General features: G+C 44.1%; 1 protein-coding gene across 8 annotated transcripts in view; it reads left to right on the forward strand.

Annotated features, from left to right (window-relative positions):
* Positions 1 to 12,012, forward strand: part of NRXN3 (neurexin 3) — a 1,400,777-nt gene that overhangs the window by 676,848 nt on the left and 711,917 nt on the right. For all 8 annotated transcript variants that reach the window (XM_019552167.1, XM_019552163.1, XM_019552159.1 and 5 more), the window contains one exon: positions 11,835 to 11,954. In XM_019552167.1, the coding sequence (XP_019407712.1) occupies positions 11,835 to 11,954 (120 nt within the window). The remainder of the gene's footprint in view (positions 1 to 11,834; positions 11,955 to 12,012) is intronic.

Consider the following 12,012-nt stretch of genomic DNA (forward strand, 5'->3'; position numbering starts at 1 on the left):
GTAATGAATTCTGAACTACCCTGCCTTCTGCCTGACCTCAGACTAATGCAGATAATTACCTGTCATTATATTTCATTGCCATAGAAATAAATGACATCACAAATTTTACCTGGGAACTTCACTGCTGGATCAGATAGGAGGAAGATGAGAAGCTGGACTTGGGAGGGGGGTTCTCATTTGTTCTATGCAAATTACGTTTTCATTAGATTAAATGGTAAGGAGAAGGCATGGAGAAATGGGTTAAGTTTCCTCCCTTTTTTAAAGAGGCCTGTGGAAGTTTATGACTTTGTGTAATGGAGCTGCTCTGGAGGAAACAAAAATCTGGCTTGAAAAGGGAGGTATTTGCTATCTTGAGTCTTTCATAGACTATGGCCTGTAAAACAATAGCCAAGGTTCAAGATGTTAAATTTTATGGGACCCACAGAAAACTGCACACGTGTCTATATTGCCAATTCCAATTTATAGAGCAGTAAATGTAGAGGAGGAGGGGGGGATCTACTGATATAGTTTCTGGACAGCAGTTGATCCTCTTTCTTAGGAACAGTTAGATACAAAGGTGAATGTGCTCAAGTCACAGGTAGAAGAGAAGCACAAAAGGGCTAGTGTTTTATTAGTGTGTCTTACCATTACTGTGGTAAAATAAATGTGCAACTTGGCAGGGTCAGAAGAGATTTGGGAGCCTTTCTTTGCACTTGGTCACTGCCTCCTCTCCCTTGCTTTCCATGCTGAAAGAGACAACTTAAATCCAAAGCCTAAGACATCAAAATCCATGGCTACCACTTGAGTGGTTTTCCATGTAGCTGAGGAAAATATGTCTAGGCACCCTAGTGAAACATTTTTTGGGTTTTCTTCTCTGTGCTCCTTTCACTCAGTGTAGATTAATGGTTATATTACATTTTGGTAAGATTATAGTTCTCTGTCTCTCAGACTGTGGAAGAATGGGTCCCTTCTTACCTGGGTAAAATAGTGCACCAGCAGCAGCAGCACCGTCACCAATAATGACTTAACTGGCAAGACTGCCAAAGATGGAGTGGATCCTGGAAGCTTAACTGTCCTCTCTTTCCTAGTTTTGTGGGCTTCCTCCAGAACTGGTATAGGCACGGGGGCTGGATGCAGCATGTAAATAAAGCTTGCACAGTGGCATACCATCTAGTGCCAGACCTGATTTTGGGGATAAACAGAGGACCTCTCTCTTCAGGACTCTTAATCCGGCATAGTTCACCAGCATGACATTGACTTTAGATAAAAAAAACCAAAAAAACCAATGGGGAGCTGTGTTCTGAGTAGAGGGGAGTAGCTTTGTATTACCAGCCACAGTCTATGTCTTACAAGGAAATAAAATATTCTGTGTTAAGTCAAGTAACGTTTTGGTTCAAGTTTATTCTCAATATTTCTCAGTAGAAAAAATGGTTCCCAATGAAGTGGTCAGTAAGTGCCAAGAGGTTGGGGGAGGGGTGTAGGTGCTCCGTATTTCTACTTTCTGTTGGTAAATTGTGATGATGCTGTGTTCTGGGTTTAGTGTGTGTGTGTGTGTGTGTGTGTGTGTGTGTGTAAGAAATGCATTTTCCCTGTCATCCTTGGTTTGACATCTGCCTGGTTTTCTTACATTGTAGTGATGATAAAGAGAGGCAGCACCATGTGTCCTGAAGTGTCCATGTTGCTTAAGTTGCCCCTCATTTGTATATTAACTGTGCATCTGGGCTGTGCGGGTTACGTTGATTGTTTTTATTTATTTATTTACCTTCAGTGATGTTACCCTTGTTTATCTGCCTTTTTACTAACCTCTGATTTATTGTTTTCGCTTTTTCTGTTCTTTTGCTAACAAAGTTGAGTTGACCAAAGCTGACCTGCAAGGTAGAGAAGGTTCTTGTTCCCATTACAAGTTTGGACTGAAAGATGCCTTTATTTTATCTCAGGTGCCTTTTATTTGGATGCAGTCACACCTCTAGGATGGCCAGAAAGGGAGGGCCCTCATTCCCTTTGGAACTGAGGGACAGCTTTGGGTGGGAATTTGGTAGTAATGGGGGTGGTTCTGGTGGCTTAAGAGGTATGACTGTATCGCTCACTGTGGGTGTCCTCAGCTGCACAAGTTGACTTCCTGAAATGGTTACCGGTTGCTGCCACTGAACAGCTGGTTGCTGAAATACAGATGGCCATCAGAGCTTTACAGGACAGAAGGGCCAACTTGGAGTCTTAATTTCAGCACCACTTAGAGATGAGAGAGGATGGTGATGACCATTTTAATGATGCAGACTTAGAGAGAGGTCTTTTGAATTCTAATTAAAAATAAGCTATTAGCCACAAGTAAAATCACTTAGTTCTTTATATAACAGTTTATGAATCTCAGTTAATCAAACATACAAATAGCACCAGCAAATAGTACTTACAAATCCTTTTTTTCACCAGGCTGGGTTTGATCTTTCTGTTTTGTTTTGTTTTTCTTTTACTACTTATTGGTGACTCTTGAAAGCCATGAACTGGATGGTTTAGCAGTATATGTTAGGAAGCATTTAGAACTATTCCATGCATTTGCTTTTGTTAACTAGGAGGGGACAATTAATCTATAATGTTGAAGAGTACAGAGGCAGTGTTCCTTGAGTTTTCAGGATAAAAAGTACCAGTCCCATACGCCAGGTGCATCCAAGTAGAAAAACTTCCATGGTATAGTTGGGTTGTCTGTGCATATCTTGCAAATCATTTAACATTTTAACAGTCAAACTATTTTCCTGAAACTATCTGTCAGTGCAGTAGACAACCATTGGAAAAAAGCAAGTCTCTTGCTCAAATGGTAGAGTTACTTCATACTTTAAATTCCAGTGCTTGTGAAGAGGTTCAAATGAAAGAGAATCTAAAAAACTTCAGAGAAAGGCAGATGAGGATGCCTCATGCCTATGGAACCAAGTGAATTGGTATAGCTGTGTCAGGAGTGTCAGAAACTCTGGGTTTGTTGTGATAAATGGCCTTTACTCCCCAACGGAGGGTGTCCTAGGGGCATAGACCCTTGCTAGAGTTTGAGTGTTTGGCCTCAGGGAGCACACCCCCATGAGTGTGCATACATGCCCCTATATGCGTGTTCTGGCATGGGGCAAATTACGCCAGGTGGGGTAGGGAAGTTTGGGGCCAGCACATCTTCTGGCCCTGGCAGCCTTAACGGAGGCCCTGGAGGCCTCCCAGGCCAACAGCAATGACAATCTGGCTACCTGGAGCCTGGCTGGCAGCCGGAGTGTGGTCCTGGTCAGACAGGCTCCCCGTTCTGGCACTGCACGCTATTATTGCATGTGCTGCATCACTTTTTTCTGTGCCTTCCTTTTTTTTTTTTTTTTGACACCAGGCTCTCCCAGGGTCAACTCCTGCCCCCTCTCCTGTGCTTTAAATTAGCAGTGCGGTGAACCCATGCACATGCACACGCATGGGAACGCATCCATGGATGGTTAACATTAGAGGAGGTCAGATGCCTTCTCCAGCCTTCAGTCACTGTGTAGCTCATTTCCAAAGCTTGTTTGTATGCAAGTAGATGAGGGTGACGCTTAGGAGAGGGGTGGGTGTACTAATGAAATGTGTGGAGTAGAGTGGGAAGCCAGGAATACACTGGAGAGGTGATAGGTCTAGAGCAAAGATGCTGTGTGGCTGCATTAAATGTAGCATAGAGGATTAGGAAGTCTGTAAGTGTTTGCTGCTGCTTCCACACCAAATGCCTTGTGTCTCAGGCCTCAGCCACAGTTGCAGGCTCCCTTTGCCTAACCAGGAGTGTCACAACATCCAGTGAGGTGGATGGGAGCTCTGAACAGCTGAGAGATGAGATCCTAAAATGAAATAGATAGTGTTTGGTTTCTAGACTCTGCAGAGGATGATGAAGTGCTCATAAGCAAAAGCACTCCAAACAGCAGTTCCCTCCATCCTGGGCCCAGTATTAACAATGATGTGTTAATGATATAGGGATATTTTGCCTTTCAGATGCAACCACTGAGAATGCCTCAGGGAAACAACATGGCAACCAAATACCATGGGTCATTCACTTTCAGGAAACCAACATTTGCAATATGGGGTTGGATACCGCAGGATATTTGTGAAACTCGAGAGAGGCCCAGTGGCACCATTTTTGGGCTGCTTTGATTCAGGGTTAGGGTGGGGAGGGACAAGTTAATTTTCCTTTTCTTGTTCAAATTCAGCACTTTCAGTCATCTTGTCTTTTTTTCCCCCCTCACCTTCTTTAGTTTGCTCTGAATTTCTACATCTGATTAATGTTGTTCACTTCCCTACATCATCCCTATGGTCCTCCCCTCCCAGACATATTCCCTTTTATATAGTTCACTTTTTGTTATGAGGTCACTTTTGTCTCCACTTTTTCCAGCCTCCATGCCTTTTGGGAAAGAGGGGCAGAGCATGAGGGAGAAAGTAAATACATTTCAGGGTCTGTGTCTGAAATCTTGAAAGCAGGTCTGAAGCCATTCTCAGTTGGGTGCTGTTGCTGCTAATTTTGTCTCTTCTGTCACTGAGCGCAGATTGCATTTCTGCTGCATGCGCTGTGTTAATAAGGATATTCAGCTCAGCTTGTCCAAGTCCCTGAAGTTCCCCGGACAAACGTGTTTAAAGCAGAATTCTCAGAAGCACTCAGCACCTGCAATGAGGCTGGGCAGTAAGAGAGTTCAGCTTCCACTGAGACTGGAATAAATGGTCAGATTTTTCCGAAGCACTCAGCATGCTGGCTATTGAGTCCTTCTGAAAATCTATAACTGACAGTGGAAGCTGCTGGGTTCTGAGTACATCTGAAAACATTTAGATGATTAAATAGGAGCAGAGCTCTTAGCAAAAACATGGCACTAATTCTGGGGGCTGAACACTTAGAAATCTGGCCTTGAGCTCTTTTGAAAATCTGCCCCTGAGTTCCCAAGGGTTCAGTTGTAGTCTGCTTCACTACAGTCACTGTATGGCATTTTCTGGTTGTGCTGTCTGTGATTCTAGATAGAAGGGCTAATTGTTTTTACCATGAATCTGTTGTAGTGATCCATACCTGTGGAAAGTGGGTGTAAAATGCCACGCTTGGCATTTGATAGTGGTATACCCACTTGTGTAGGTGGGAATTGTGACAGTAGGCACAATGCAGTAAAGAATCAGGCCCTTGATTTACTTAGTTTAAGCATCAGCATGATGCCTGTGCTTTCCTAACTTCTCATAAGATTCAGAAACTGAGTTTGTTTTTCCAGCCTCCACCTCAGTCTCCAGTAAGAAAGAGACACGGATGGGAGAGGGACTCTGCTTTGCAAACTGGATGTCCGAGGCAGCTTCCAGCTGGTTGATAGTCCTAGGGTTGCCCTGATTCTCTACACCTTAAAAAGAGTCCAAAAAAGGGGCAGTTTTTTCATTAAATGAATTGTAGGTCTTTTGGGGGGGTTGCATTACCTCCTTGTGTACATTGCACTTGTTGGGCTTCAGTCCAGTTACCAGGTTTTTGTTCTGTTAGGTATCCCCTAGCACAGCTTTTCTGCCTGCATAATTTTTCCATCACTTCTCCACTCCCTGAAGGTTCCAGCGGGCAAGGAGTTGGTCAGCAGTGCATTTAGGGAAGATGATAGCACTGTAGGTGTGTCTCTGTTACACAGTTTCAATTGTGTTTAGATTGCATGTTCACTATGTCATTACTGAAGACAGTGTGGTGAAAAATAGCACAATCCTTCTGATGTGCATTGTTTTTCAGCATGTGAAGGAAGATGCCATATGGGAGATCATGCTTTGTAAAGCTTATCATTCCATGTCAGGCATGACCAAAGCTCAAAAGCCACTTGCTTTATGAGCCTGAAACTGTCACATTGGGAAATCAAATCCCCTGGGTGTCTCACAATGCAGATCACTACAATAACTTTCATTCCACAGTGCCCTTTGCCACAGTGGTTTAAAATTACAAAGTAGGAAGGGCTTCACTTGGTGGTGAAATACACTTTCCTATAGGGTGGACATAGTGATTTGAACCCAGCAGGTAGCAATACCCACAGCAGTTGAGGTCAGGGTGAAAGAAAATCCTCTACGCAACTGAAGCTTCAGCAGAAATGTAGGGGTTTTCCAATGTGGAATGTGGTGAACACATCTGGGTTTGTACCCGCTTTGCATGACTTACAAAATACATCAGCAAACAATACAATGGAATTCACATACCCATCCATATAGCTCCAAGGAGAAATAAAAGACTGATGTTAAGGCGAGGACCAACAGGAAGCCACTGTATAGCTTAGCTATGATATTTTAGTGCAAATAGACCTATGGCTCCAGGGGCCTTTAATCCACAGAGGAAGAATTGTAGCAGAGCTCTGCTGTGCCATCCCATATTTGCAGCCTGCCCCTTCTGTCCTTTTAGGCTATGGTCAAAGCACAAAAAGGCAAAGCTGCCTCTGTCCCATTTCTGCTAGTCAGAAAACTTCCCCTGTAGAGAGCAGATTCTCCACTTCCCATGTCTGGTTACTTTAAACCTGTGTCACAGTTTCAGCCAGTAGGTTCAGAAGACAAAACAATCCACTCAAAGAACATACTCAGAGCCTGTGTGTATATGCATGCACATGCACACATACACACAAATAAATACAAGAAGAAAATAAGATCAAGTATTCCTCTTATGAATTAAAATTAATAAGATGTCTATATTTGTATTTTAGAGAGATGACATCTGTAGAGTTACTCATCTAGGTCTGGAACTTTAACTTTTTTTTTGTACATCTTAAATACTGGCAAAGGAATAACAATAACAATAGACCTTTGACACATTGAACAGATGTTTGGAAACATATTTAAATTAATTCTGCTGCCCTGTATATAAATTCTTCATCCCTGCCCTCCCAGCATGCATTATCACTTACAGGCATGTGCATGAAAACAGGATCTTGGGTTTTATAAGCCACCCTGTGCTCCTGTTGCTTGACTCCCTAATCCAAAATTCTAATCCCCTGTGACATCCCTCTTAGTTGCTCTGGACAAGATTCTGAGTCACAAGTAGAGGATTATGACACCAGGCAAGGACTAAAAGCAGCAGGAGCAGATGAACTCTTGGAAACAAGGATCCTGTTACCATGCAAATGCCCTGTAGAATTAAGGAGTGAGGCAAGACATAATACCTCAGATCCGTGCCCTACCATCACAACTGACTTTAAAGATAGCAGATCAGTTTTTCAGGCTTTTCTATGTAGCAATGTCAGTTGTTTTTTTTTTTTTAAATTCCTCCTCCTCAAACTGTGTTCAAAGAGAATGTTTCCATCCCCTTCCCTGCTTTTAAGGCACCATAGCATAGTTGCTTCCAGTAAAATGCAGTTTGTAGACCATAACCACTATTAATACATCCAGTTCTTTTCAGGTCCTTTGTTCTCCAGTCTCTAATTAGTGCTTCTTATAGCACCAAGTAGAGGGTGATTTAGGTCTCAAGCCACAAATACTACTCCTAACTGAGCTCCCCCTCCTGCCCCCACCCTTAAGCCCACAGCAGAGCTCTTTTCCCTTATTTCAGAAGCACCAGTCAGAAGTTGCCATCACCAAGTAGTTTTAATTGGCAATCTCATTTACCTGAAAAAAGGGTGAGACTTCTTGGAACAATATAGAAATCAAAGATTAAAAGAAAAGCAGTAAAAGTTAATTGCAAGTAAAGTGCTCTAGTTACATGTTATGAAAAGCTGTGCTAGATAAGCACATGGCTGGTGTTATGGAAATAGTACTGAGAGTTAGGACTTCTTAACTTGATCTGTAGGTGGCTCTAGGTCCTATGTGCAGGGTTAAAGTTTAGGCTAGGAGATGAGTTTAGGAATTTTTTTGTTTGTTTGTTTGTTTGGGAGGCTTTTTAGTATCCTATGGTACAGAGCAGTGATTTTCAACCAGGGTGCCATGAAAGCCTTGTAAGGGCATCTCAGAGTACTCTACAATAATAGCGCTGTTAGGTGTGCAAACACCTACACATGATTCACAAAATAAATACAGAGCTTACACAGAGGACTCCAGTGGTAAGCACATTTTAACCTGTTGTGGTGTCTGGGTTCTTTGCAACAGAAGAATTGCTGCATTATTTTTCTGTACTAAAAAAAATGAGTGAAAACTAAGAGCTGACATTTTTCAAGGGGTGTCTTGAGCCTAACATTGTTGAGGACTGTTGCTGTAGAAGAGGTAGACTCCTTCGCATCTGCCACTTCTTGCTTGTTCCTCTGTTGTGGGTCTACTACAGTTTGTCAAATTCACCATCCCCTCCACTGTCTGCATGAGGCTCAGTCCAAACTAGATATCAGACTTCTGAAGCAGCCAACATATGCCCGTGTATCCATTATAAGTAGGTCACTGTGCATATGTGTGTGTGACTAAGAGAGAAGCCTGTAGAACCATATTCTCTTTTCCATCCACACTCCTGGAAATCTGGAGTTCATTTTAGTTAACTCAGAGTTGAATTCAGTATTTTCCAGGTACACGTGAAAGCAGAATTTATTTCTTAAATGTATGAGAGAAAGTGTGAGCAGTTGAGAAATGCCCTTCTTCCAAGTCTGTAATGCCCTAATTCCTTGCTGCTTTTGCCACGGTTCCACAGCTGAATTGCTTCTCAGGCACTTGGTGAGAGATGGTGGTGCCAACATCATAATGGCCCTTTTGTTTTCCTGAGGCTTTTTGCAGGGCAGTTCAGATTGCAACAGAAACTTGACGTTTAGCTGATATCTGGTTAAACTGTCCAGCTGCTGCTGTCAGAATTGCAGGCAGCTGCTGCTATTTCTCCAGTGAGTACAACTCAAATTGATTGTCTGCTAGAAGGGCAGCCTGAAAAACTTCAGACATGTCCCATGTATCCACAGTCAAAAAACCTGATTTCTAAATATGGGCAATGAGCCTACTTTATTCATGGTTGGCACTGCTGCTTTGGAAGAAGCAAGATGGGGGTCTCTCTGTGACAGGCCTGAACTAAACTGAGGAGGAGGACCAGAGCAAGAGAAGGATTCCTGAAGTAGGGGATATATAGGTAAAGGGTAGGGATGGGGACACCTGGAAGTCCAGTCGGTCCAGTCTGTTTTCATGCTAAGGTCCAATAGTGGCTGGAGCAGGGTTGGAGATTCAGGACTGAGGTTCTCTGCCTCATTAGTAGGCTTGTGTGAAGCAGCTAGTATTTGCTTCGGGTTCAGCCGATTCGGGGGACAGGGATTCGATTTGGTGATTCAAATCACTGTCCCAATTCGATTTGGCCGAATTCAATTCAGAGATTTGGCTGCTGCCAAATCTCCAAATCAGCCAGGCCAGCCCCATCCTCGTCTGCTGCCCTGCCTGCCCCAGCTCCCGCGCTTGTTAAAAAGCCTTGACTCAGGTGCTGCTAAGTGGGGGCAATCCCTGCTGTCCCCTGCTGTATGAGGGGTCTGCATGAGCCCCCCCCCCCCCCCCGTGGGTGCTGTGCCCAGGCCAGCTCCATCTCTTTAAGGAAAAAGAAAAGCTGAGTAAAGCCCTACACTCACTGCTTCTGCTGGCGGGGGTGGCGATCCCTGCTGCCCCCCCCCCGTGCCATGTGGGGGGCTCTGCATGAGCCCCCAAAGCTGCTTCAGGAGCAGGGCTTTTCTTGGCTCTTTTTTTGTCCTTAAAGGGCCAGAGCTGGCCTGGGTGGGGCACCTGTGGCAGAGCTGGGGAGATTGGGGGGCTCATACAGAGCTCCCCATGCCACATGGGGCAGTGGGGATCATTCCCACACCTGGCAAGCACCAGGGCCTTTTTTTTAAAGGGCCAGGAGCTGGGGTGGGCAGGGGCAGCCCTGGGGGAGTGGGGGTGGGTCAGGGGGGCTGGCAGGTGTCCCTCCCATGGTCCCCTTCCCTGCCCCTATTATGTACCACTGGGGACTGTCCGAATCATCAAAGCTCTCTGAATCTTTGAACTGATTTGGACCTTTAAACTGGTCCCCTGATTCAATTCAGAGATTTGGCCACCAAATCAGGCCAAATCTCCAAATTGAATCACCACCCCGAAGCTTCACACAGACCTACTGATTAGGGTTTTGATTGCTCTGAGGCTTAGGACAACTAACTGAGGCCAATAGTTTCAATTAGGAGGGTGGTCTACGGTAGGGCACCATAGCTTTCAAGGTTAACTCAGAGGTGGTTTAATAGCTTGAGCTTGGCTAGTATGGCTAATTCAGCATTTCACTGCCAGCCTCACTTTTCCTTTCCAAAGTAAGTCAAGGCAGCAGTTGCGTGCATCCCTCCAAACACTGCATGAAAGGACTGACATGCAAATGTCTAGGTACACAATATCTAATAAAATAATACCCTATAGTTTTTGACCATAAGCTTAGGAATGTATTACAAAGGTGAGTTTAGTATTATCTCAGTGTTTGCAGGGGGAAACCAAGGCATAGAGAAGTGATCTGACATGCAAAAGGCCACCTTGCACTTTAGTTGCAGAGCTGGGAATACAGAGTAGATCTGATTCCCATGGTCCTTTGCCCAGATCAGGTCAGCTACTCATCATAGACACAGGAGCCACTATTTAATACAGATGATGCATGCACGGTTTTTGGAAGCCTGTTGCTGTATTTTGTGAGATTCCATCATTTGGATGATGAAACACTAAAAGATCTTAGCTAAGGTATGAGATATCTATCTAGTCCTGAGAGAGGAAGAGAGAAATACAAGTGGTGTCTGAAATTAATTGAAGAAAGGGATAAACTCTGGGGAGGGAGAAGAGCTATAAAAACTCCAGGACAATGTTGAACAGGAACAGATGGGTATAAAGGAATGAGGTTCTGGAACTGTCTTCTAGTAGGAAGTGATGGGTGCCAAAAACCTATTAGTTTTAAGGAGGAGCATGACTAATATGTGATGTGATTACCTGCACTAAGAAGGACTGGACTTGATATCCCAGGATGTCCCTTCATGTCCTGTGTTCCTATATACCCTGGCCATTACTGTAATTTAACAGGTCCTGTCAGGTGACTGACAGTGAAAGCACTTCCTTCTGGCAGGGCCAGTAGAAGCTGTGGAGAACTACTCTTTTCTGGAACCTGCTTTTACTGATTTTACCTGCCTCAACTTAAGAAAGTGTATCTGAGCAGGATTGCAAATTTATACCATGCCTCCAAATCACACAGTGATGAAAGAGAGCTTGGTTGGGAAATGCAGTCTAAAAGAGAGAGCAGAGAACACTCCACTGTGAAGTAATGAACTTTAAACCAGGGCTGGCCATGCTCTATCTGCTAGGGGGCTTTATTAGTAGGTTGTATGTGGGCCCTAAATAATTTGTCACAATGGAACTGTATTCAGCCACTCTCTCCTTTTAACCTGATACATGTATCTACAATGTAACAGCAGTGTATCCAGCAGAAACCCTCAGAGCATGCCCACTTCTGCTCACATGCTCCAACCCAGAAATATGCCTGTGAGATCACTGTGGGATGCCTCTCCTAATTTCTTTGTGGACATAATTGACACCTCAGAGAGACCTTGGAGTGGCTGCTTTGGATGACTCTGGAACAGCTCTGTTGGCATGTTTCTGGGTTTGGAAAGCATGGACAGAAACAAGTAGCTAGGGTGTGATGGGAGGCATCTGAGACCTGGATGCACTGCCACAGGCAGACTAGCCCTAGGCATAATAACTGAGTCTGTATAAGAGGGAATATGCTGCTGTTCACTCCTCTTTTCTGCTGTGTGTCAGTCTGCTGTTTGTTGCTGAGTGTGCAATTCTCTGTGTCTTCTGTTTGCCCTGAATTTCTGTTGCATGTCCAAGAATGGAAAAGTCTTTGGTTTACTTTTATTCTCTGCATGATGATGATGATAAATTCGCCATGTCCCTGGCCCATTAACCTTTCCTCCTGACTTTCTCCCACCCCTTTTTCCTCATCCCCTCTCTAGGACCAAGCACCACTTGCCAAGAAGATTCCTGTGCTAATCAAGGCATCTGTAATCAGCAGTGGGAAGGTTTCACCTGTGATTGCTCCATGACTTCATATTCAGGCAGCCAGTGCAATGACCGTGAGTACCAACTTTTTCCTGTCTTGTATTTTGAAGAAAGCTGGGAGGTATGTGTGGT

Source organism: Crocodylus porosus, unplaced genomic scaffold (genome assembly GCF_001723895.1).
Source record: "Crocodylus porosus isolate Cpor-Errol unplaced genomic scaffold, CroPor_comp1, whole genome shotgun sequence".
NCBI lineage: Eukaryota > Metazoa > Chordata > Crocodylia > Crocodylidae > Crocodylus > Crocodylus porosus.